Source organism: Scyliorhinus torazame, chromosome 4, assembly GCF_047496885.1.
Source record: "Scyliorhinus torazame isolate Kashiwa2021f chromosome 4, sScyTor2.1, whole genome shotgun sequence".
NCBI classification, from domain to species: Eukaryota; Metazoa; Chordata; class Chondrichthyes; order Carcharhiniformes; family Scyliorhinidae; genus Scyliorhinus; species Scyliorhinus torazame.
In genome coordinates, this window is record NC_092710.1 from 99,545,442 (window position 1) to 99,570,464 (window position 25,023).

General features: G+C 52.4%; 1 protein-coding gene across 3 annotated transcripts in view; it reads left to right on the forward strand.

Annotated features, from left to right (window-relative positions):
* LOC140410353 (adhesion G protein-coupled receptor B3-like) overlaps positions 1 to 25,023 on the forward strand; it is a 267,880-nt gene that overhangs the window by 41,333 nt on the left and 201,524 nt on the right. For all 3 annotated transcript variants that reach the window (XM_072498369.1, XM_072498370.1, XM_072498371.1), the window contains one exon: positions 4,527 to 4,566. In XM_072498369.1, coding sequence (XP_072354470.1) covers positions 4,527 to 4,566 — 40 coding nt within the window. The remainder of the gene's footprint in view (positions 1 to 4,526; positions 4,567 to 25,023) is intronic.

Consider the following 25,023-nt stretch of genomic DNA (forward strand, 5'->3'; position numbering starts at 1 on the left):
CCACCCCATCAGTCTACTCTCGATGATCAGTAAAGTGCTGAAAGTAATGAGAGTCACTGCTCTGACAGCAAGGCAGAACTTGGCCAAGTGTGGCATCAAGTAGTCGAAGGAAAACTTGAGTCTCAGAATCAGAGGATACCTCTCCACTGGGTGGTGTAATACATAGCACAAAGTAGTTTGGTGTGGTCATTGGGAGTTAATCATCTCAGTCCCATAGCATTGCTGCAGGGATTTTGCAGTGCAAGGTCTTAGCTCCAACCACCTGAAGCTGCCTCATCAATGACCGTTCCTCCAACATCATCTCTACGAAGTGGGGATGTTCACTGATGATTACACAATGTTTACCACACCTGCATATTCTGTAATAGCTGGACAACATTCAGGCTTGGACTATTAAGTAAGTAACCTTCACGCCACACAAATGCCAGCCAACAACCATCTCCAAAAAGAGAGAATCTGACCACGTCCCCTTGATGTTCAACAGAATTACCATCGCTAAATACTCCACTGTCAACATCCTGGGGGTCATCACTGACCAGAAACTGTACTGAGCGAGCCATATCAATCATTCCAACTCCCTTCCTGCACTTAGTGATGCACTTAGGTAGACTTTTGTCCATTTCCATAGCTAGTAATTCCCGGAACAGGTCGCTAGTCTGTCGCCAGAGGCTTATAACTTGAGGGGCACCACTCCGCATCAACCATGACTGACCAGGAGTCTCTCCCACTCTTACTGCCAGCCATTGGCATTTCTGGAACAATTTGCAGGTTGACATTGTCAATCTGTTTGACTGCATCATGAACATACCTTGACCATCAAATCCTGGGGTGGGACTTGAACCCGGAGCATCTGGCTCAAAGGCAGGGTCGCTCCCTACGCCACCACAAAACCTTCAGCCTTATAAATATTTTGGCTAAAGGGTAGATCAAAGCTTGGGAATAGCCTGCACTTGCCTGAATGAGTGCAATTCCGACAACACTCGAGAAGCTCAGCACTATCCAGGACAAAGCAGCTCACTTTATCGGCATGCCATCCACCACTTTGAACATTCACTCCCTCCACCACTGATGCATGGTTTGCAGTGGGCTGTACCATCTACAAGATGCATTGCAGCAACTTGCCAAGGCTTCATGACACCACCTTCCAAACCTATGACCTCTAAAACCTTGAAGACCAAGGACCGCAGATACCTGGGGACACCACCAGCTACAAGTTCCCTCCAATCCACACATCATCCTGACTTGGAATGATATTGTTTCTGTCACAGGGTCAAAATCCTGGAATCCCCCACTAGTGTACCTACATCACATGGACCGCAGCGGTTCGCCGGCACCGTCTCGAGGGTAATTAGGAATGGGCAACAAATGCTGGCCTAGCCAGCAATGTTGACATCCCATGAATGACTTAAACATGTATTTATAGGTGTTTTCCTGCTTTCTCCTCCTCGCCTCCACCTCGCAAATTATCGCAAAACCTAATTTTACAGCCTTTCACAATTAGACTGGAGAAAAAATGTTTCATATGCATTTAATTTTGCTTTTTCGCTAAAGAAAAGGATTGCTGAAAACAGAGACACTGCATGCTGACACCAATTTAAGATTGTCAACCAAGCTCGTAGTGTGATGCATTTGTGTGCACTGGAAGCTATATGTATTAATACACATTGCCCAGTCCTTTTCTGACAGAAAGAACATGGACAGACAGTGTGCCTGTTTCAGCTGAACAAAATAAGTGACAGCCATTTGCTGGGTCATTCCTCAGGGAAATGACATGGCCAATCAAAGTCAAGCTGCCTGGTTTAAATATCAAGCCATGCTTGGCAATTAACTGTCAGTCACCATCAACTGGTGCATTCTCCATGGCAACAACTCTACCATTCAGAGACTGCTTTCCAACCAACCAGCACCGTCTTCTCTTGCAGTATAAAGTTGTTGTTTCCCCTTACATTGAGATTCTTGGGATTTGTCTTGATGAGTGCTGGATGAAAAACTTTGAGCAGATGTCTCTTTGACAGGAAAGGAATTAAAATAAAGACCATTCTGGGAGCTAACTTCAAAGTAATGATGTGGAGATGCTGGCGTTGGACTGGGGTGGGTACAGTAAGAAATCTTAAAACACCAGGTTAAAGTCGAACAGATTTATTTGGAATCCGAAAGCTAGTGATTCCAAATAAACCTGTTCAACATAATGAGACAGTGATGGGAGTCATTGGAATAGACAGAGTGACCAGCAGGGAATCCTGGTTAAATATGAGCATAAATAATAGTTTTAACATGCCTGCCTGATTCCTGACCCACAGTTGCCTTGAGAAAAGCTTGCAAAACTAGCAATAATATGTCAAGTCGAACATATAGAGTGTGGAATTTATGCATTTAAATCAGGTGTTGAAAAATGAAAAGACCTTGGGCGGGATTCTCCCCTACTCGGCGGGGCCGGGGGTTCCGGCGTGATGGAGTGGCGGGAACCACTCCGGCGTCTGGCTGCCCCAAATATGCGGAAGTCTCCACACATTTAGGGGCCAGGCCCTCATCTTGAGGGGCTAGGCCAGCGCCGGAGTGGTTTGCGCTCCGCCGGCTGGCAGGAAAGGCCTTTGGCGCCACGCCAGCCGGAGCCAAAAGGTCTTCGCCGGGCGACGCATGCGCGGCGGCGTCAGCGGCTGCTGACGTCATCCCCGCGCATGCGCAGGGGAGGGGGTCTCTTCTGCCTCTGCCATAGTGAAGACCATGGCGAAGGCGGAAGAAAAATAGTGCACCCACGGCACAGGATCGCGGGCCAGGCCACCGAGGGGGCACCCCCCAGAGCCAGAACTCCCCCGCCCCCCCCCCCCCCCAGGACCCCGGAGCCTGGCCGCGCCGCCTTGTCCTGCCGTTCAAAAGGTGGTATAATCCACGCTGGCGGGACAGGCATTCCAGCAGCGGGACTTTGGCCCATCGCGGGCCGGAGAATCAGCGGGGGTGGGCCCGCCGACTGGCGCGCCGCAATTCCAGCCCCGGCCGAATCTCTGGTGGCGGAGACTTCGGGACACGGCGGGGGCGGGATTCACGCCAGCCCACGGCGATTCTCCAACCCCGCATGGGGTCGGATAATCCCGCCGCTTGTGTGTCATTTGAATTTAATTTCGCGTAATATGTTACAGGGACTTGTTGATCCACGAGTCTTGTGTTAAACTGTTTAATTGGTTTGCTCATTTAAAGAACTTAGCCATCTTCATCCTATCGACAGCTTTATGCTCAGTCTTAGGATGTGACTGTCCCACAAATAGAATAACCTAATTGAATGCTATTACTTTATTTTCTTTGATTGAAAAACGATTGCTTTCTTCCCCTGACTGATCCATTGTTAGTTTCTGACACATGATATGGTCTTTCAGAATGGTTTGTGAGCTGCATTTACCCATCATTTTTGTCAGTATTGTATAGCAAGTGATTGTAATCTAAAATTAAGATACACCGTACGTGGCTGAGCAGAGAGCTCTGATTTAGTCGGAATTATCCATAGTATCCCTATAGTGCAGAACAAGGTCATTTGGCCCATCAGGTCTGCACCAACCCTCTGAAAGAACACCCTAACTAGGCCCACTTCCCCGCCTTATCCCCATAATCCTGTAACCCCACCTAACTTGCACACCTTTGAACACTTAACGAGCAAATTTTTAGCATGGCCAATCCACCTAACCTGCACGTCTTTGGAATGTGGGAGGAAACTGGGGGAAAAGAAGGAATTCGCACAGACACAGGGAGAATGTGAAAAAGGCTGCAATTAAACTCATCTCCCTGGCGCTCTGAGGCAGCATTGCTAACCACTTTTCCACCGTGCCGCCCATTGTTCCTCCATGTTCTAGTTTATTCTTGTCTCCAAAGTCATCAAGTCCTGTTTAAATTCCAGGACTGAACAGTCGGTTAGCTCAATTGGCTGGACGGCTAGTTTGTGATGCAGGGTGATGCCGACAGCGTGGGTTCAATTCCCGTACCGGTCGAGGCTATTCATGAAGGACCCACCTTCTCAAACTAGCCTGAGGCACGGTGACCCTCAGGTTAAATCACCACCAGTCAGCTCTCTCCCTCCAAAGGGAAAAACAGCCTATGGTCCTCTTGGACTGTGGCGACATTTGCATTTAAATGTTCTGATACAACAAAAATTCATTTTGTTCATAACGAAAGGAAGAAACTGCTGATCTGAAATATAACAGAAAATGCTGGGAAAACTCAGCAGGTCTAGCAGCATCTGTGGAGAGAGAAACGGAGTGTTTCTACTCTGCTATGGCTCTTCATCAAGTTCCAAAGAGGAGTCGTGTTCGACTCGAAACATTAATTCGGTTTCTCTCTCCACAGATGTTGCCAGGCTTGCTATGTTTCTCCAGCATTTTCTGTTTCTTGTCTTGTTTTATTTCATTTTGTTTGTTGCCAGTTGAGAAAAGCTGGTTTACTTCAGCTGCTTTTTTTTCAAAACACGAATCACCACTTTTCTTTTTTCTGTTGCCACACTGTCTGTTTTAACTGATTTTTTGCTGTTTTATTCTAAATAGACAGACTTCGAAAAAGACGTGGACATTGCGTGCCGATCAGGTAAGAATGAATGGGTTTATTATGACATCATGTTTCATGGCTACATTGGGAATAACGTTCGGGTTTGGCAGGGGGCGTCCGAATGGAGGCAACCGATTGGCTGATGTTCGATTTAATAATCGCTTATTGTCACAAGTAGGCTTCAATGAAGTTACTGTGAAAAGCCCCTAGTCGCCACATTCCGGCGCCTGTTCGGGGAGGCTGGTACCGGAATTGAACCGTGCTGCTGGCCCCCAAGAAAGGAAATTGGGTGAGCTGTGAGAGAGAAATCTGATCCCATGCACCCCTGTCTGAACTGAATGTTTCCCCCTTCGCCCCACCGAGCATAAATTCTAACACATCCTGTAGGACTTGTACATAACTTAAGACGGAACACCCTGAATTGGCTGCAAGTCGGCATTTTCTCCCTACCTAATGAAGTCGAAACACTCAGTGAAGAATTCTTCTTCTGTCTGAAACCTTTTGCACAGCAGAAGAGAACTGTCACTTTGGAAAGCACACAACCTAATATTAACGACCTGCTCCTAACAGTATAGTATTCATATTGTAAAGCCTCATGTAAGACTAGAAATTTAGGTCCATGCTTGGTGGTTGAATATGAATGAGGGTATCTTATATGCACATTACTGTGGTCTATTGTTCTGCTGTTAACTGTGAAGAATGTGCTCATCCCGTCCTGGTCTCATTCCGTCCTTGTTCTGAGAACTCCAGTGCTTTCTGAGTCATCCAGCCTCCTGCTCTCCTGCTCCCCACACTTCATTCTCCTCTTGTCAGGTCGCTTGTCTCCTGTTCTCCAATCCCAGCCTCCCGCTCTCCCATTTTTCTTTCCCCGCCTCCCGGTCTCCTGTCCTCATCCTCTCAGTTCCATCATCATTCCCTCCTAACCTCTGCCTCTAAAACAGACAGTGGAACACCAAAATCAGCTTTGTGGAGAGCTTGGGATGATTTGGGGATCCTTGGTAAGATTTTATCTATGTGACGTAACTTTTTTATGCTGTTCTCGGCTGGGAAATGGGGGGGCCACCTTGTGTGCAGAACAGTTTACACACAAATACAAGTCATTGTTGTGTTAGTGGACAGAGCAGAAGACCAGGTTCAATCCTGGCGTCGAGTCACTGTCCGTGTGGAGTTTGCACATTCTCCTGGTGTCTGCGTGGGTTTCACCCCCACAACCCAAAAAGATGTGCAGGGTAGGTGAATTGGCCATGCTAAATTGCCCCTTAATTGGTTAAAAAAAAAGATTTGGGTACTCTAAGTTTTTAAAAAATTGTTGTTTTAGTAGGACTGCCGTGAGGAACAACTTAAGATAACTATGGAGAAAAGTGCTTGCATTCTACTCTCTCATCCCTGGGCAATCCAGCTCGGAGGCGTCGCTGAGATTATAGAGTATAAGAGGAATGAATTAATGTGAATGGTTGAATTGAATTGACTGTCGGCATATGCTGCAATGTATAGCGCAATTCATGTTGCGCTAACTCCAGCAAACTGTTGAGCTGAATTATTCTCCAGATAAGCTCCCGCTGAGCTATCAGTGGCAGGCCACTATTGCCAACAATCAGCAGAAATAGAAATAAAATAGTGCTATAGGCAAGTCAAATTAACTCATGCAACCAGAGTGCCCTCGTGGAGGTGCGTGCCGTCACATTTTCAGTGAGGTGTTCCCGGAGGTCTATTAGAAATGTACAGGACCAAGTTTGAATAAAGGTGTTCCCAGTCGTTTATTGGACTTGTATGGGTTCACATTCCCAACTAGTTGGGTGTGTTCTTAATAATGTGTTAAAAGTTAATGTCCCCATCTGGAAGATGATTCAGTAGAGATGCCAGGTCCCTGATGATTCAACGAGGTGTGCTCAACAATATTGTTTTTGACGAGCAGCAGTGTCTGAAGAGGTATGGAACTGTGTGTGCGCTTATCCCGAGTGGTCTGTCAGATCTATGTACCCATGAATATTGTGTCCAATTCTGGTCACCGCACTACCAGAAGGCTTTTGAGAGAGTACAGAAAAGGTTTACCAGGATGTTGCCTGGTATGGATGGTATTAGCTATGAGGAGAGATTGAATAAACTGGGATTGTTCTCCCTAGCGAGACGGAGGCTGAGGGGCGACCTGACAGAAGTTTATAAAATTATTAGGGGTATAGATAGGGTGAACAGTTCAGCCCCTGATGTTCAGGAGCGGTCGCTGATGTTGAGGAATGGTCGCTGATGTTCAGGAGCGATCTCAGATGTTCACGAGCGATCTCAGATGTTCAGGAGCGGTCGCTGATGTTGAGGAATGGTCGCTGATGTCCAGGAGCGATCGCTGATGTTCAGGAGCGATCGCTGATGTTCAGGAGTGATCGCTGATGTTCAGGAGCGGTCGCTGATGTCCAGGAGCGATCTGATGTTCAGGAGCGATCTCTGATGTTCAGGAGCGGTCGCTGATGTTCAGGAATGGTCGCTGATGTTCAGGAGCGGTCTCTGATGTTCAGGAGCGGTCGCTGACGTTCGGGAGTGATCTCTGACGTTCGGGAGCGGTCGCTGACGTTCGGGAGCGGTCGCTGATGTTGAGGAGCGGTCGCTGATGTTGAGGAGCGGTCGCTGATGTTGAGGAGCGGTCGCTGATGTTGAGGAGCGGTCGCTGATGTTGAGGAGCGGTCGCTGATGTTGAGCAGCGGTCGCTGATGTTGAGGAGCGGTCGCTGATGTTGAGGAGCGGTCGCTGATGTTGAGGAGCGGTCGCTGATGTTCAGGAGCGGTCGCTGATGTTGAGGAGCGGTCGCTGATGTTGAGGAGCGGTCGCTGATGTTGAGGAGCGGTCGCTGATGTTGAGCAGCGGTTGCTGATGTTCAGGAGCAGTTGCTGATGTTGAGGAGCTGTTGCTGATGTTGAGGAGCTGTTGCTGATGTTGAGGAGCGGTCGCTGATGTTGAGGAGCGGTCGCTGATGTTGAGGAGCGGTCGCTGATGTTCAGGAGCGGTCGCTGATGTTCAGGAGCGGTCGCTGATGTTCAGGAGCTGTTGCTGATGTTCAGGAGCGGTCGCTGATGTTCAGGAGCAGTTGCTGATGTTCAGGAATGGTGTTTGATGATCAGGAACATGAGTTGATGTTCAGGAACGGTCGCTGACATTCAGGAGCAGTCGCTGACGTGCAGGAGCGGTCGCTGATGTTAAAGAGCGGTCGCTGATGTTAAGGAACGGTTGCTGATGTTCGGAAGGGGTCGCTGATGTTAAGGAGCAATCGCTGGTGTTCAGGAGCGATCTCTGATGTTCAGGAACGGTCGCTGATGTTAAGGAGCGAACTCTGATGTTCAGGTGCGGGCACTGATGTTCAGGATCAAAGGTTTACCAGGATGTTGCCTGGTATGGATGGTATTAGCTATGAGGAGAGATTGAATAAACTGGGATTGTTCTCCCTAGCGAGACGGAGGCTGAGGGGCGACCTGACAGAAGTTTATAAAATTATTAGGGGTATAGATAGGGTGAACAGTTGATGGCTTTTTCCCCAGGCAGAAATGACAATTACAAGGGAGCACAGGTTCAAGGTGAGGGGGGGGGAAACGGTCAGTGGAGATGTGGGGGGAAGTTTTTTTACACACGGTGGTGGTGACCTGGAATGCACTCTCAAGTGAGGTGGTTGAGGCAGATATGTTAGCGACCTTTAAGACTTATCTGGATAGGCACATGAACAGATGGGAACAGAAGGATACAGGCGGCTGGTCTAGATAGGACACGTGTTCGGCGCAGGCTTGGAGGGCCGAAGGGCCTGTTCCTGTGCTGTATTATTCTTTGTTCTTTTGTTCTTTGTATGTGGTATGTGGTCGATGGTCTAAAGTAGGCAGCTGTGCCAAGGTCCTTCTTTGGAGCTATATTTTTCAAAATTTTTAACCACCTGGAAAAGTAGAATATGCTAAGATTCTTGAGGGTCTAGTCGAGGTATGTGTAACCCAGTTGGTGAAGGTTTAGTGGAGCTGTGCGTGCTCAAGGTTCTGGTGATATGGTTGATATCTATATGTCCAGTTCACAGGTGCTTCTCCAGCAAAAGATTTTAACATAGCTTTGCGTTCAAATTCACTTCAGTAATTTCACTTAAATGCACTTCAAAACATTCAGTCACATATGCCATTTGGAACAGGTTTTTCTGGCACAACAGATATCATTTGCCATTAAAAGTGCTCAAATGCCAACTTTTAAAATCATTCTGATGCCTTTTGATCACTCTTGATTACTTCAGTCATTATTAAAGTGATGAAGTGGGCTTTGGTAAATTTGTTGAAGTGATCATCAGGGTTAGGAAGCAATTATTAGTGTTCAAAAGCTATTGTTAGTTTCCAGAAGCCACCATTGGAAGTGTTCATGAGCAATCATAGATATTCAAGAGTGATCATTGATGTTCAGGAGCGGTCGCTGACATTCATGGGCCGATCGCTGATGTTCAAGAGCGATCTTTGATGTTCCGGAATGGTCCCTGATGGTCAGGAGCGATCTCTGATGTCCAGGAGCGATCTCTGATGTTCAGGAGCGTTCGCTGATGTTCAGGAGCGTTCGCTGATGTTCAGGAGCGTTCGCTGATATTCAGGAGCGATCTCTGATGTTCAGGAGCGATTGCTGATGTTCAGGAGCGGTCGCTGATGTTCAGGAAGGGTCGCTGATGTTCAGGAGCGATCGCTGATGTTCAGGAGCGATCGCTGATGTTCAGGAGCGATCGCTGATGTTCAGGAGCGATCGCTGATGTTCAGGAGCGATCGCTGATGTTCAGGAGCGATCTCTGGTGTTCAGGAGCGATCTCTGGTGTTCAGGAGCGATCTCTGGTGTTCAGGAGCGATCTCTGATGTTCAGGAGTGATCTCTGATGTTCAGGAGCGATTGCTGATGATCAGGAGCGATCGCTGATGTTCAGGAGCGATCGCTGATGTTCAGGATCGGTCGCTGATGTTCAGGAGCGGTCGCTGATGTTGAGGAGCGGTCGCTGATGTTGAGGATCGGTCGCTGATGTTGAGCAGCGGTCGCTGATGTTGAGGAGCTGTCGCTGATATTCAGGAGCGGTCGCTGATGTTGAGGAGCGGTCGCTGATGTTGAGGATCGGTCGCTGATGTTGAGGAGCGGTCGCTGATATTCAGGAGCGGTCGCTGATGTTGAGGAGCGGTCGCTGATGTTGAGGATCGGTCGCTGATGTTGAGGAGCGGTCGCTGATGTTCAGGATCGGTCGCTGATGTTCAGGATCGGTCGCTGATGTTGAGGACCGGTCGCTGATGTTCAGGATCGGTCGCTGATGTTGAGGATCGGTCGCTGATATTCAGGAGCGGTCGCTGATGTTGAGGAGCGGTCGCTGATGTTGAGGATCGGTCGCTGATGTTCAGGATCGGTCGCTGATGTTGAGGAGCGGTCGCTGATGTTCAGGATCGGTCGCTGATGTTCAGGATCGGTCGCTGATGTTGAGGAGCGGCCGCTGATGTTCAGGATCGGTCGCTGATGTTCAGGATCGGTCGCTGATGTTGAGGAGCGGCCGCTGATGTTCCGTGGCGATCTCTGATGTTGAGGAGCGGCCGCTGATGTTCCGTGGCGATCTCTGATGTTGAGGAGCGGTCGCTGATGTTCAGGAGCTGTTGCTGATGTTCGGCAGCGGTCGCTGATGTTGAGGAGCGGTCGCTGATGTTGAGGAGCGGTCGCTGATGTTGAGGAGCTGTCGCTGATGTTGAGGAGCGGTCGCTGATGTTCAGGATCGGTCGCTGATGTTGAGCAGCGGTCGCTGATGTTGAGGAGCGGTCGCTGATGTTCAGGATCGGTCGCTGATGTTGAGGAGCTGTCGCTGATGTTAAGGAGCGGTCGCTGATGTTCAGGATCGGTCGCTGATGTTCAGGAGCGGTCGCTGATGTTGAGCAGCGGTCGCTGATGTTAAGGAGCGGTCGCTGATGTTCAGGATCGGTCGCTGATGTTGAGGAGCGGTCGCTGATGTTGAGGAGCGGTCGCTGATGTTAAGGAGCGGTCGCTGATGTTCAGGATCGGTCGCTGATGTTCAGGAGCGGTCGCTGATGTTGAGGAGCGGTCGCTGATGTTCAGGATCGGTCGCTGATGTTGAGCAGCGGTCGCTGATGTTGAGGATCGGTCGCTGATGTTCAGGATCGGTCGCTGATGTTGAGGAGCGGTCGCTGATGTTAAGGAGCGGTCGCTGATGTTGAGGAGCGGTCGCTGATGTTCAGGAGCGGTCGCTGATGTTGAGGAGCGGTCGCTGATGTTCAGGATCGGTCGCTGATGTTGAGGAGCGGTCGCTGATGTTCAGGAGCGGTCGCTGATGTTGAGGAGCGGTCGCTGATGTTCAGGATCGGTCGCTGATGTTCAGGAGCGGTCGCTGATGTTGAGGAGCGGTCGCTGATGTTCAGGATCGGTCGCTGATGTTGAGGAGCGGTCGCTGATGTTGAGGATCGGTCGCTGATGTTCAGGATCGGTCGCTGATGTTGAGCAGCGGTCGCTGATGTTCAGGAGCGGTCGCTAATGTTGAGAAGCGGTCGCTGATGTTGAGGAGCGGTCGCTGATGTTCAGGAGCGGTCGCTGATGTTAAGGAGCGGTCGCTGATGTTGAGGAGCGGTCGCTGATGTTCAGGAGCGGTCGCTGATGTTGAGGAGCGGTCGCTGATGTTGAGGAGCGGTCGCTGATGTTCAGGATCGGTCGCTGATGTTCAGGAGCGGTCGCTGATGTTGAGGAGCGGTCGCTGATGTTCAGGATCGGTCGCTGATGTTGAGGAGCGGTCGCTGATGTTGAGGATCGGTCGCTGATGTTCAGGATCGGTCGCTGATGTTGAGCAGCGGTCGCTGATGTTGAGGAGCGGTCGCTGATGTTCAGGAGCGGTCGCTGATGTTGAGGAGCGGTCGCTGATGTTCCGTGGCGATCTCTGATGTTGAGGAGCGGTCGCTGATGTTCAGGAGCTGTTGCTGATGTTGAGGAGCGGTCGCTGATGTTGAGGAGCGGTCGCTGATGTTGAGGAGCGGTTGCTGATGTTGAGCAGCGGTCGCTGATGTTGAGGATCGGTCGCTGATGTTCAGGAGCGGTCGCTGATGTTAAGGAGCGGTCGCTGATGTTGAGAAGCGGTCGCTGATGTTGAGGAGCGGTCGCTGATGTTCAGGAGCGGTCGCTGATGTTAAGGAGCGGTCGCTGATGTTGAGAAGCGGTCGCTGATGTTGAGGAGCGGTCGCTGATGTTCAGGAGCGGTCGCTGATGTTAAGGAGCGGTCGCTGATGTTAAGGAGCGGTCGCTGATGTTGAGAAGCGGTCGCTGATGTTGAGGATCGGTCGCTGATGTTCAGGAGCGGTCGCTGATGTTAAGGAGCGGTCGCTGATGTTGAGAAGCGGTCGCTGATGTTGAGGAGCGGTCGCTGATGTTCAGGAGCGGTCGCTGATGTTGAGGAGCGGTCGCTGATGTCCAGGAGCGATCGCTGATGTTCAGGATCGGTCGCTGATGTTGAGGAGCGGTCGCTGATGTTGAGGAGCGGTCGCTGATGTTGAGGAGCGGTCGCTGATGTCCAGGAGCGATCGCTGATGTTCAGGATCGGTCGCTGATGTTGAGCAGCGGTCGCTGATGTTAAGGAGCGGTCGCTGATGTTGAGGATCGGTCGCTGATGTTGAGGAGCGGTCGCTGATGTTGAGGAGCGGTCGCTGATGTTGAAGAGCGGTCGCTGATGTTGAGGAGCGGTCGCTGATGTTGAAGAGCGGTCGCTGATGTTGAGGAGCTGACGCTGATGTTGAGGAGCTGACGCTGATGTTGAGGAGCGGTCGCTGATGTTGAGGAGCGGTCGCTGATGTTGAGGAGCGGTCGCTGATGTTGAGGATCGGTCGCTGATGTTGAGGATCGGTCGCTGATGTTGAAGAGCGGTCGCTGATGTTGAGGAGCGGTCGCTGATGTTGAAGAGCGGTCGCTGATGTTGAGGAGCTGACGCTGATGTTGAGGAGCGGTCGCTGATGTTCAGGAGCGGTCGCTGATGTTGAGCAGCGGTCGCTGATGTTAAGGAGCGGTCGCTGATGTTGAGGAGCTGTCGCTGATGTTGAGGAGCGGTCGCTGATGTTCAGGATCGGTCGCTGATGTTGAGCAGCGGTCGCTGATGTTAAGGAGCGGTCGCTGATGTTGAGGAGCGGTCGCTGATGTTGAGGAGCGGTCGCTGATGTTCAGGATCGGTCGCTGATGTTGAGCAGCGGTCGCTGATGTTAAGGAGCGATCGCTGATGTTGAGCAGCGGTCGCTGATGTTGAGGAGCGGTCGCTGATGTTGAGGAGCGGTCGCTGATGTTGAGGAGCGGTCGCTGATGTTAAGGAGCGGTCGCTGATGTTCAGGATCGGTCGCTGATGTTGAGCAGCGGTCGCTGATGTTGAGGAGCGGTCGCTGATGTTCAGGATCGGTCGCTGATGTTGAGGAGCTGTCGCTGATGTTAAGGAGCGGTCGCTGATGTTGAGGAGCGGTCGCTGATGTTCAGGATCGGTCGCTGATGTTGAGGAGCGGTCGCTGATGTTCAGGATCGGTCGCTGATGTTGAGGAGCGGTCGCTGATGGTGAGGAGCGGTCGCTGATGGTGAGGAGCTGTCGCTGATGTTGAGGATCGGTCGCTGATGTTCAGGATCGGTCGCTGATGTTGAGGAGCGGTCGCTGATGTTGAGGAGCGATCGCTGATGGTGAGGAGCTGTCGCTGATGTTGAGGAGCTGTCGCTGATGTTGAGGAGCTGTCGCTGATGTTGAGGAGCGGTCGCTGATGGTGAGGAGCGGTCGCTGATGTTGAGGAGCGATCGCTGATGTTGAGGAGCGGTCGCTGATGTTGAGGAGCTGTCGCTGATGTTGAGCAGCGGTCGCTGATGTTCAGGAGCGGCCGCTGATGTTCCGTGGCGATCTCTGATGTTGAGGAGTGGTCGCTGATGTTCAGGAGCTGTTGCTGATGTTCAGGAGCGGTCGCTGATGTTCAGGTGCGGCCGCTGATGTTCTGTGGTGATCTCTGATGTTGGGAGCTGTCGCTGATGTTCAGGTGCGGCCGCTGATGTTCCGTGGCGATCTCTGATGTTCAGGAGTGACCTCTGATCAGGAACGGTCGTTGATGTTCAGGAGCGGTCGCTGATGTTCAGGAGCTGTTGCTGATGTTCAGGAGCGGTCGCTGATGTTCAGGAGCGGTCGCTGATGTTCAGGAGCAGTTGCTGATGTTCAGGAATGGTGTTTGATGATCAGGAACATTAGCTGATGTTCAGGAACTGTCGCTGACATTCAGGAGCAGTCGCTGACATTCAGGAGCAGTCGCTGACGTGCAGGAGCGGTCGCTGATGTTAAAGAGCGGTCGCTGATGTTAAGGAACGGTCGCTGATGTTCGGAAGGGGTCGCTGATGTTAAGGAGCAATCGCTGGTGTTCAGGAGCGATCTCTGATGTTCAGGAACGGTCGCTGATGTTAAGGAGCGATCTCTGATGTTCAGGAGTGACCGCTGATGTTCAGGATCAATTGTTAGGGTTCAGGAGTAATCCTGCACATTCAGAAGCGATCACTGATGTTCAGCAATGATCACTGATGTTCAGAAGCGACCTCTGGTGTTCTGGAGTGATCATCAGCATTCAGCAATGATCGTCAGTGTTCACCAGTGAGCGATCACTGAAGTTCAGGAGTGAGTGGTCGCTAATGTTCAGGAATGAGCGGTCGCTGATGTTCAGGAGCGAGCGGTCGCTGATGTTCAGGGAGTGAGCGGTCGAAGATGTTCAGGAGTGAGGGGTCATTGATGTTTAGGAGTGAGCGGTCGCTGATGTTTAGGAGTGAGCGGTCCCTGATGTTTAGGAGTGAGCGGTCGCTGATGTTCAGGAGTGAGCGGTCGCTGATGTTCAGGAGTGAGCGGTCGCTGATGTTCAGGAGCGAGCGGTCGCTGATGTTCAGGAGTGAGGGGTCGCTGATGTTCAGGAGTGAGCGGTGATTGATGTTCAGGTGCGAGCGGTCACTGATATTAAGGAGTGAGCCGTCGCTGATGTTGTGGATTGAGCGGTCGCTGATGTGAAGGAGCTGTCGCTGATGTTACGGAGCGGTCGCTGATGTTCAAGAGCGGTCGCTGATGTTCAAGAGCGGTCGCTGATGTTCAAGAGCGGTCGCTGATGTTCAAGAGCGGTCGCTGATGTTCGGAAGCGGTCGCTGATGTTAAGGAGCGGTCGCTGATGTTCAGAAGTGGTCGCTGATGTTAAGGAGCAATCGCTGATGTTAAGGAGCGATCTCTGATGTTAAGGAGCGATCTCTGATGTTCAAATGCGGGCACTGATGTTCAGGAGTGATCCTGGACATTCAGAAGCGATCTCTGATGTTCCGCAATGATCACTGATGTTCAGAAGCGACCTCTGGTGTTCTGTAGTGATCATCAGGATTCAGCAATGATCGTCAGTGTTCACCAGTGAGCGATCACTGATGTTCAGGAGTGAGCGGTCGCTGATGTTCAGGAGCGAGCGGTCGCTGATGTTCAGGAGTGAGGGGTCGCTGATGTTCAGGAGTGAGGGGTCATTGATGTTTAGGAGTGAGCAGTCGCTGATGTTCAGGAGTGAGCCGTCGCTGATGTTCAGGAGTGAGCTGTCGCTAATGTTCAGGAGCAAGCGATCCTTGATGTTTAGGAGTGAGCAGTTACTTATGTTCAGGAGTGAGTTGTCAGGAGTATTCAGTTCACTTCTGTTCAGGAGTGAGTGTTCAGGAGTGATGTTCAGGAGTGAGCGGTCACTGATGGTCAGGAGTGCGCGGTCATTGATGTTCAGGAGTGAGCGGTCGCTAATGTTCAGGAATGAGCGGCCGCTGATGTTCAGGAGTGAGCTGTCGCTGATGTTCAGGAGTGAGCTGTCGCTGATGTTCAGGATTGAGCGGTCCCTGATGTTCAGGAGTGAGCGGTCCCTGATGTTCAGGAGTGAGGGGTCGCTGATGTTCAGGACTGAGCGGTCCCTGATGTTCAGGAGTGAGCGGTCCCTGATGTTCAGGAGTGAGCTGTCGCTGATGTTCAGGAGTGAGCGGTCCCTGATGTTCAGGAGTGAGCGGTCCCTGATGTTCAGGAGTGAGAGGTCGCTGATGTTCAGGAGAGAGCGGTCGCGAATGTTCAGGAGTGAGCGGTGCTGATGTTAAGGAGTGAGCGGTCACTTATGTTCAGGAGTGAGCGGTCATTGAGGTTCAGGAGTGAGCGGTCGCTGATGTTCAGGTGTGAGCTGTTGCTGATGTTTGGAGTGAGCGGTCGCTGATGTTCAAGAGTGAGCGGTGCTGAAGTTCAGGTGTGAGCGGTCGCTTATGTTCAGGAGTGAGCGGGCGCTGATGTTCAGGTCTGAGCGGACGCTGATGTTCAGGAGTGAGCGGTTGCTAATGTTCAGGAGTGAGCGGTGCTGAAGTTCAGGAGTGAGCGGTCGCTGATGTTCAGGAGTGAGCGATCACTGATGTTCAGGAGTGAGCGGACGCTGATGTTCAGGAGTGAACGGTCACTGATGTTCAGGAGTGAGCCGTCGCTGATATTCAGGAGTGAGGGGTCACTGATGTTCAGGAGTGAGCGGTCGCTGATGTTCAGGAGTGAGCGGTCGCTGATGTTCAGGAGTGAGCGGTCAATGATGTTCAGGAGTGAGCGGTCAATGATGTTCAGGAGTGAGCGGTCACTGATTTTTAGGAGGGAGCGGTCGCTGATGTTCTTGAGTGAGAGGTCATTGATCTTCAGGATTGAGCGGTGCTGATGTTCAGGAGTGAGTGGTCGCTGATGTTCAGGAGTGAGCGGTCGCTGATGATCAGCAGTGAGCGGTCGCTGATGTTCAGCAGTGAGCAGTCGCTGATGTTGTGGAGTGAGCGTTCGCTGATATTGAGGAGTGAGCGGTCGCTGATGTTCAGGATTGAGCGGTCGCTGATGTTCAGGAGCGAGCGGTCTCTGATGTTCAAGAGCGAGCGGTGCTGAAGTTCAGGAGTGAGCGGTCGCTGATGTTCAGGAGTGAGCGATCGCTGATGTTCAGGAGTGAGCGGTCGCTGATGTTCAGGAGTGAGCGGTCGCTGATGTTCAGGAGTGAGCGGTCGCTGATGTTCAGGAGTGAGCGGTCACTTATGTTCAGGAGCGAGCGGTCGTTGATGTTCAAGAGCGAGCGGTGCTGAAGTTCAGGAGTGAGCGGTCGCTGATGTTCAGGAGTGAGCGATCGCTGATGTTCAGGAGTGAGCGGTCGCTGATGTTCAGGAGTGAGCGGTCGCTGATGTTGTGGAGTGAGCGGTCACTGATGTTGTGGAGTGAGCGGTCACTGATGTTCAGGACTGAGCAGTCGCTGATGTTCAGGAGCGAGCGGTCGCTGATGTTCAAGAGTGAGCGGACGCTGATGTTCAGGTGTGGCGGACGCTGATCTTCAGGAGTGAGCGGTTGCTAATGTTCAGGAGTGAGCGGTGCTGAGGTTCAGGAGTGAGGGGTCGCTGATGTTCAGGACTGAGCGGTCCCTGATGTTCAGGAGTGAGCGGTCCCTGATGTTCAGGAGTGAGCTGTCGCTGATGTTCAGGAGTGAGCGGTCCCTGATGTTCAGGAGTGAGCGGTCCCTGATGTTCAGGAGTGAGAGGTCGCTGATGTTCAGGAGAGAGCGGTCGCGAATGTTCAGGAGTGAGCGGTGCTGATGTTAAGGAGTGAGCGGTCACTTATGTTCAGGAGTGAGCGGTCATTGAGGTTCAGGAGTGAGCGGTCGCTGATGTTCAGGTGTGAGCTGTTGCTGATGTTTGGAGTGAGCGGTCGCTGATGTTCAAGAGTGAGCGGTGCTGAAGTTCAGGTGTGAGCGGTCGCTTATGTTCAGGAGTGAGCGGGCGCTGATGTTCAGGTCTGAGCGGACGCTGATGTTCAGGAGTGAGCGGTTGCTAATGTTCAGGAGTGAGCGGTGCTGAAGTTCAGGAGTGAGCGGTCGCTGATGTTCAGGAGTGAGCGATCACTGATGTTCAGGAGTGAGCGGACGCTGATGTTCAGGAGTGAACGGTCACTGATGTTCAGGAGTGAGCCGTCGCTGATATTCAGGAGTGAGGGGTCACTGATGTTCAGGAGTGAGCGGTCGCTGATGTTCAGGAGTGAGCGGTCGCTGATGTTCAGGAGTGAGCGGTCAATGATGTTCAGGAGTGAGCGGTCAATGATGTTCAGGAGTGAGCGGTCACTGATTTTTAGGAGGGAGCGGTCGCTGATGTTCTTGAGTGAGAGGTCATTGATCTTCAGGATTGAGCGGTGCTGATGTTCAGGAGTGAGTGGTCGCTGATGTTCAGGAGTGAGCGGTCGCTGATGATCAGCAGTGAGCGGTCGCTGATGTTCAGCAGTGAGCAGTCGCTGATGTTGTGGAGTGAGCGTTCGCTGATATTGAGGAGTGAGCGGTCGCTGATGTTCAGGATTGAGCGGTCGCTGATGTTCAGGAGCGAGCGGTCTCTGATGTTCAAGAGCGAGCGGTGCTGAAGTTCAGGAGTGAGCGGTCGCTGATGTTCAGGAGTGAGCGATCGCTGATGTTCAGGAGTGAGCGGTCGCTGATGTTCAGGAGTGAGCGGTCGCTGATGTTCAGGAGTGAGCGGTCGCTGATGTTCAGGAGTGAGCGGTCACTTATGTTCAGGAGCGAGCGGTCGCTGATGTTCAAGAGCGAGCGGTGCTGAAGTTCAGGAGTGAGCGGTCGCTGATGTTCAGGAGTGAGCGATCGCTGATGTTCAGGAGTGAGCGGTCGCTGATGTTCAGGAGTGAGCGGTCGCTGATGTTGTGGAGTGAGCGGTCACTGATGTTGTGGAGTGAGCGGTCACTGATGTTCAGGACTGAGCAGTCGCTGATGTTCAGGAGCGAGCGGTCGCTGATGTTCAAGAGTGAGCGGACGCTGATGTTCAGGTGTGGCGGACGCTGATCTTCAGGAGTGAGCGGTTGCTAATGTTCAGGAGTGAGCGGTGCTGAGGTTCAGGAGTGAGCGGTGCTGATGTTCAGGATTGAGCCGTCGCTGATTTTCAGGAGTGAGCAGTCGCTGATGTTCTGGAGTGAGCGGTCGCTGATGTTCAGGAGCGAGCCGTCGCTGATGTTCTGGAGTGAGCCGTCGCTGATGTTCAGGAGTGAGCCGTCACTGATGTTCAGGAGTGAGCGGCCATTGATGTTCAGGAGTGAGCGGTCGCTTATGTTCATGAGTGAGCCGTCGCTGAAGTTCTGGAGTGAGCGGTCGCTGGTGTTCAGGAGAGAGCGGTCGCTGATGTTCAGGAGTGAGCTGTCACTGATGTTCAGGAGTGAGTGGTCGCTGATGTTCACGAGTGAGCGGTCGCTGATGTTGTGGAGTGAGCGGTCGCTGATGTTGTGGAGTGAGCGATCGCTGATGTTGTGGAGTGAGCGGTCACTGATGTTCAGGAGGGAGCGGTCGCTGACGTTCTTGAGTGAGCCTTCGCTGATGTTCAGGAGTGAGCCGTCGCTGATTTTCTGGAGTGAGCGGTAACTGATGTTCAGGAGTGAGTGGTCATTGATCTTCAGGAATGAGCGGTGCTGATATTCAGTAATGAGCGGTTGCTGATGTTCAGGAGTGAGCGGTTGCTGATGTTCAGGAGTGAGTGGTCGCTGATGTTAAGGAGTGAGTGGTCGCTGATGTTCAGGAGTGAGGGGTCGCTGATGTTCAGGAGTGAGCGGTCACTTATGTTCAGGAGCGAGCGGTCGCTGATGTTCAAGAGCGAGCGGTGCTGAAGTTCAGGAGTGAGCGGTCGCTGATGTTCAGGAGCGAGCGGTCGCTGATGTTCAAGAGTGAGCGGACGCTGATGTTCAGGTGTGGCGGACGCTGATCTTCAGGAGTGAGCGGTTGCTAATGTTCAGGAGTGAGCGGTGCTGAGGTTCAGGAGTGAGCGGTGCTGAAGTTCAGGGTTGAGCGGTCGCTGATGTTCAGGAGTGAGCCGTCGCTGATGTTCTGGAGTGAGCGGTCGCTGATGTTCAGGAGCGAGCCGTCGCTGATGTTCAGGATTTAGCCGTCGCTGATTTTCAGGAGTGAGCCGTCGCTGATGTTCTGGAGTGAGCGGTCGCTGATTTTCAGGAGCGAGCCGTCGCTGATGTTCTGGAGTGAGCCGTCGCTGATGTTCAGGAGTGAGCGGTCGCTGATGTTCAGGAGTGAGCGGTCACTGATGTTCAGGAGTGAGCGGTCACTGATGTTCAGGAGTGAGTGGTCGCTGATGTTCACGAGTGAGCGGTCGCTGATGTTGTGGAGTGAGCGGTCGCTGATGTTGTGGAGTGAGCGATCGCTGATGTTGTGGAGTGAGCGGTCACTGATGTTCAGGAGGGAGCGGTCGCTGACGTTCTTGAGTGAGCCTTAGCTGATGTTCAGGAGTGAGCCGTCGCTGATTTTCTGGAGTGAGCGGTAACTGATGTTCAGGAGTGAGTGGTCATTGATCTTCAGGAATGTGCGTTCGCTGATATTGAGCAGTGAGCAGTCGCTGATGTTCAGTAATGAGCGGTTGCTGATGTTGTGGAGTGAGCGGTCGCTGATGTTCAGGAGTGAGCGGTCACTGATGTTCAGGAGTGAGCGGTCACTGATGTTCAGGAGTGAGCGGTCACTGATGTTCAGGAATGAGCGTTCGCTGATATTGAGCAGTGAGCAGTCACTGATGTTAAGGAGTGAGCGGTTGCTGATGTTCAGGAGTGAGCAGTTGCTGATGTTCAGGCGTGAGTGGTTGCTGATGTTCAGGAGTGAGTGGTCGCTGATGTTCAGGAGTGAGTGGTCGCTGATGTTCAGGAGTGAGGGGTCGCTGATGTTCAGGAGTGAACGGTCACTTATGTTCAGGAGCGAGCGGTCGCTGATGTTCAAGAGCGAGCGGTGCCAAAGTTCAGGAGTGAGCGGTCGCTGATGTTCAGGAGTGAGCGGTCGCTGTTGTTCAGGAGTGAGCGATCGCTGATGTTCAGGAGTGAGCGGTCGCTGATGTTCAGGAGTGAGCGGTCGCTGATGTTGTGGAGTGAGCGGTCACTGATGATCAGTAGTGAGCAGTCACTTATGTTCAGGACTGAGCAGTCGCTGATGTTCAAGAGCGAGCGGTCGCTGATGTTCAAGAGTGAGCGGACGCTGATGTTCAGGTGTGGCGGACGCTGATCTTCAGGAGTGAGCGGTTGCTAATGTTCAGGAGTGAGCGGTGCTGAGGTTCAGGAGTGAGCGGTGCTGAAGTTCAGGGTTGAGCGGTCGCTGATTTTCAGGAGTGAGCAGCCATCGATGTTCAGGAGTGAGCCGTCGCTGATTTTCAGGAGTGAGCCGTCGCTGATGTTCTGGAGTGAGCGGTCGCTGATGTTCAGGAGCGAGCCGTCGCTGATGTTCTGGAGTGAGCCGTCGCTGATGTTCAGGAGTGAGCCGTCACTGATGTTCAGGAGTGAGCGGCCATTGATGTTCAGGAGTGAGCGGTCGCTTATTTCAGGAGTGAGCCGTCGCTGAAGTTCTGGAGTGAGCGGTCGCTGGTGTTCAGGAGAGAGCGGTCGCTGATGTTCAGGAGTGAGCGGTCACTGATCTTCAGGAGTGGGCGGTCACTGATGTTCAGGAGTGAGTGGTCGCTGATGTTCAGGAGTGAGTGGTTGCTGATGTTCAGGAGTGAGTGGTTGCTGATATTCAGGAGAGAGCCGTCGCTGATGTTCAGGAGGGAGCGGTCACTCATGTTCAGGAGTGAGGGTCATTGATGTTCAGGAGTGAGCGGTCGCTGATGTTCAGGAGTGTGTGGTCACTCATGTCCAGGAGTGTGTGGTCACTCATGTTCAGGAGTGAGGGTCATTGATGTTCAGGAGTGAGCGGTCGCTGATGTTCAGGAGTGAGCGGTCATTGATATTCAGGAGTGAGCAGTCGCTGATTTTCAGGAGTGAGCGGTCATTGATGTTCAGGAGTGAGCGGTCATTGATGTTCAGGAGTGAGCGGTCGCTGATGTTCAGGAGTGAGCGGTCATTGATGTTCAGGAGTGAGCAGTCGCTGATTTTCAGGAGTGAACGGTCCTTGTTGTTCAGGAGTGAGTGGTCACTGATGTTGTGGAGTGAGCGGTCACTGATGTTCAGGAGTTAGCGATCACTGATGTTCAGGAGCGAGCGGTCCTTGAAGTTCAGGAGTGAGCGGTCACTGATGTTCAGGAGTGATTGGTCACTGATGTTGTGGCGTGAGCGGTCACTGATGTTCAGGAGTTAGCGGTCATTGATGTTCAGGAGTGAGCGGTCACTGATGTTCAGGAGTTAGCGATCATTGATGTTCAGGAGTTAGCGGTCACTGATGTTCAGGAGTGAGCCGTCGCTGATGTTGTGGATTGAGCTGTCGCTGTTGTTCAGGAGTGAGCGGTCGCTGATGTTCAGGAGTGAGCGGTCACTGATGTTCTGCAGTGAGCGGTCGCTGATGTTCAGGAGTGAGTGGTCGCTGATGTTCTGGAGTGAGCAGACGCGGATGTTCAGGGGTGAGCGGTCGCTGATGTGAAGGTGAGAGCGGTCACTGATGTTCAGGAGTGAGCCGTCGCTGATGTTCTGGAGTGAGCGGTCGCTGATGCTCAGGAGGGTGCAGTCGCTGATGTTCTTGAGTGAGCCTTCGCTGATTTTCTGGAGTGAGCGGTAACTGATGTTCAGAAGTGAGAGGTCATTGATCTTCAGGATTGAGCGGTGCTGATGTTCAGTAATGAGCGGTCAATGATGTTGTGGAGTGAGCGGTCGCTGATGTTGTGGAGTGAGCGGTCGCTGATGTTGTGGAGTGAGCGGTCGCTGATGTTCAGCAGTGAGCGGTCGCTGATGTTGTGGAGTGAGCGGTCACTGAAGTTCAGGAGTGAGCGGTCACTGATGTTCAGGAGTGAGTGGTCACTGATGTTCAGGAATGGGCGTTTGCTGATATTGAGGAGTGAGCGGTCGCCGATGTTCAGGAGTGAGCAGTCACTTATGTTCAGCAGTGAGCGGTCACTTATGTTCAGGAGCGAGCGGTCGCTGATGTTCAAGAGCGAGCGGTGCCAAAGTTCAGGAGTGAGCGGTCGCTGATGTTCAGGAGTGAGCGGTCGCTGTTGTTCAGGAGTGAGCGATCGCTGATGTTCAGGAGTGAGCGGTCGCTGATGTTCAGGAGTGAGCGGTCGCTGATGTTGTGGAGTGAGCGGTCACTGATGATCAGTAGTGAGCAGTCACTTATGTTCAGGACTGAGCAGTCGCTGATGTTCAAGAGCGAGCGGTCGCTGATGTTCAAGAGTGAGCGGACGCTGATGTTCAGGTGTGGCGGACGCTGATCTTCAGGAGTGAGCGGTTGCTAATGTTCAGGAGTGAGCGGTGCTGAGGTTCAGGAGTGAGCGGTGCTGAAGTTCAGGGTTGAGCGGTCGCTGATTTTCAGGAGTGAGCAGCCATCGATGTTCAGGAGTGAGCCGTCGCTGATTTTCAGGAGTGAGCCGTCGCTGATGTTCTGGAGTGAGCGGTCGCTGATGTTCAGGAGCGAGCCGTCGCTGATGTTCTGGAGTGAGCCGTCGCTGATGTTCAGGAGTGAGCCGTCACTGATGTTCAGGAGTGAGCGGCCATTGATGTTCAGGAGTGAGCGGTCGCTTATGTTCAGGAGTGAGCCGTCGCTGAAGTTCTGGAGTGAGCGGTCGCTGGTGTTCAGGAGAGAGCGGTCGCTGATGTTCAGGAGTGAGCGGTCACTGATCTTCAGGAGTGGGCGGTCACTGATGTTCAGGAGTGAGTGGTCGCTGATGTTCAGGAGTGAGTGGTTGCTGATGTTCAGGAGTGAGTGGTTGCTGATATTCAGGAGAGAGCCGTCGCTGATGTTCAGGAGGGAGCGGTCACTCATGTTCAGGAGTGAGGGTCATTGATGTTCAGGAGTGAGCGGTCGCTGATGTTCAGGAGTGTGTGGTCACTCATGTCCAGGAGTGTGTGGTCACTCATGTTCAGGAGTGAGGGTCATTGATGTTCAGGAGTGAGCGGTCGCTGATGTTCAGGAGTGAGCGGTCATTGATATTCAGGAGTGAGCGGTCGCTGATTTTCAGGAGTGAGCGGTCATTGATGTTCAGGAGTGAGCGGTCATTGATGTTCAGGAGTGAGCGGTCGCTGATGTTCAGGAGTGAGCGGTCATTGATGTTCAGGAGTGAGCGGTCGCTGATTTTCAGGAGTGAACGGTCCTTGTTGTTCAGGAGTGAGTGGTCACTGATGTTGTGGAGTGAGCGGTCACTGATGTTCAGGAGTTAGCGATCACTGATGTTCAGGAGCGAGCGGTCCTTGAAGTTCAGGAGTGAGCGGTCACTGATGTTCAGGAGTGATTGGTCACTGATGTTGTGGCGTGAGCGGTCACTGATGTTCAGGAGTTAGCGGTCATTGATGTTCAGGAGTGAGCGGTCACTGATGTTCAGGAGTTAGCGATCATTGATGTTCAGGAGTTAGCGGTCACTGATGTTCAGGAGTGAGCCGTCGCTGATGTTGTGGATTGAGCTGTCGCTGTTGTTCAGGAGTGAGCGGTCGCTGATGTTCAGGAGTGAGCGGTCACTGATGTTCTGCAGTGAGCGGTCGCTGATGTTCAGGAGTGAGTGGTCGCTGATGTTCTGGAGTGAGCAGACGCGGATGTTCAGGGGTGAGCGGTCGCTGATGTGAAGGTGAGAGCGGTCACTGATGTTCAGGAGTGAGCCGTCGCTGATGTTCTGGAGTGAGCGGTCGCTGATGCTCAGGAGGGTGCAGTCGCTGATGTTCTTGAGTGAGCCTTCGCTGATTTTCTGGAGTGAGCGGTAACTGATGTTCAGAAGTGAGAGGTCATTGATCTTCAGGATTGAGCGGTGCTGATGTTCAGTAATGAGCGGTCAATGATGTTGTGGAGTGAGCGGTCGCTGATGTTGTGGAGTGAGCGGTCGCTGATGTTGTGGAGTGAGCGGTCGCTGATGTTCAGCAGTGAGCGGTCGCTGATGTTGTGGAGTGAGCGGTCACTGAAGTTCAGGAGTGAGCGGTCACTGATGTTCAGGAGTGAGTGGTCACTGATGTTCAGGAATGGGCGTTTGCTGATATTGAGGAGTGAGCGGTCGCCGATGTTCAGGAGTGAGCAGTCACTTATGTTCAGCAGTGAGTGGTCGCTAATGTTCAGGAGCGAGCGATCCTTGATGTTCAGGAGTGAGCAGTTACTTATGTTCAGGAGTGAGTGTTCAGGAGTGATGTTCAGGAGTGATGTTCAGAAGTGAGCGGTCACTGATGGTCAGGAGAGCGCGGTCATTGATGTTCAGGAGTGAGCGGTCGCTGATGTTCAGGAGTGAGTTGTCGCTGATGTTCAGGAGTGAGCGGACGCTGATGTTCAGGAGTGAGGGGTCGCTGATGTGCACTCGTGAGCGGTTGCTGATGTTCAGGAATGAGTGGTCGCTGATGTTCAGGAGTGAGTGGTGCTGATGTTCAGGAGTGAGCGGTTGCTGATGTTCAGGAATGAGTGGTCGCTGATGTTCAGGAGTGAGTGGTGCTGATGTTCAGGAGTGAGCGGTCGCTGATGTTCAGGAGTGAGTGGTCGCCGATGTTCAGGAGCGATCACTGATGTTCAGGAGTTAGCGGTCACTGATTTTCAGGAGTGAGCGGTCGCTGATGTTCAGGAGT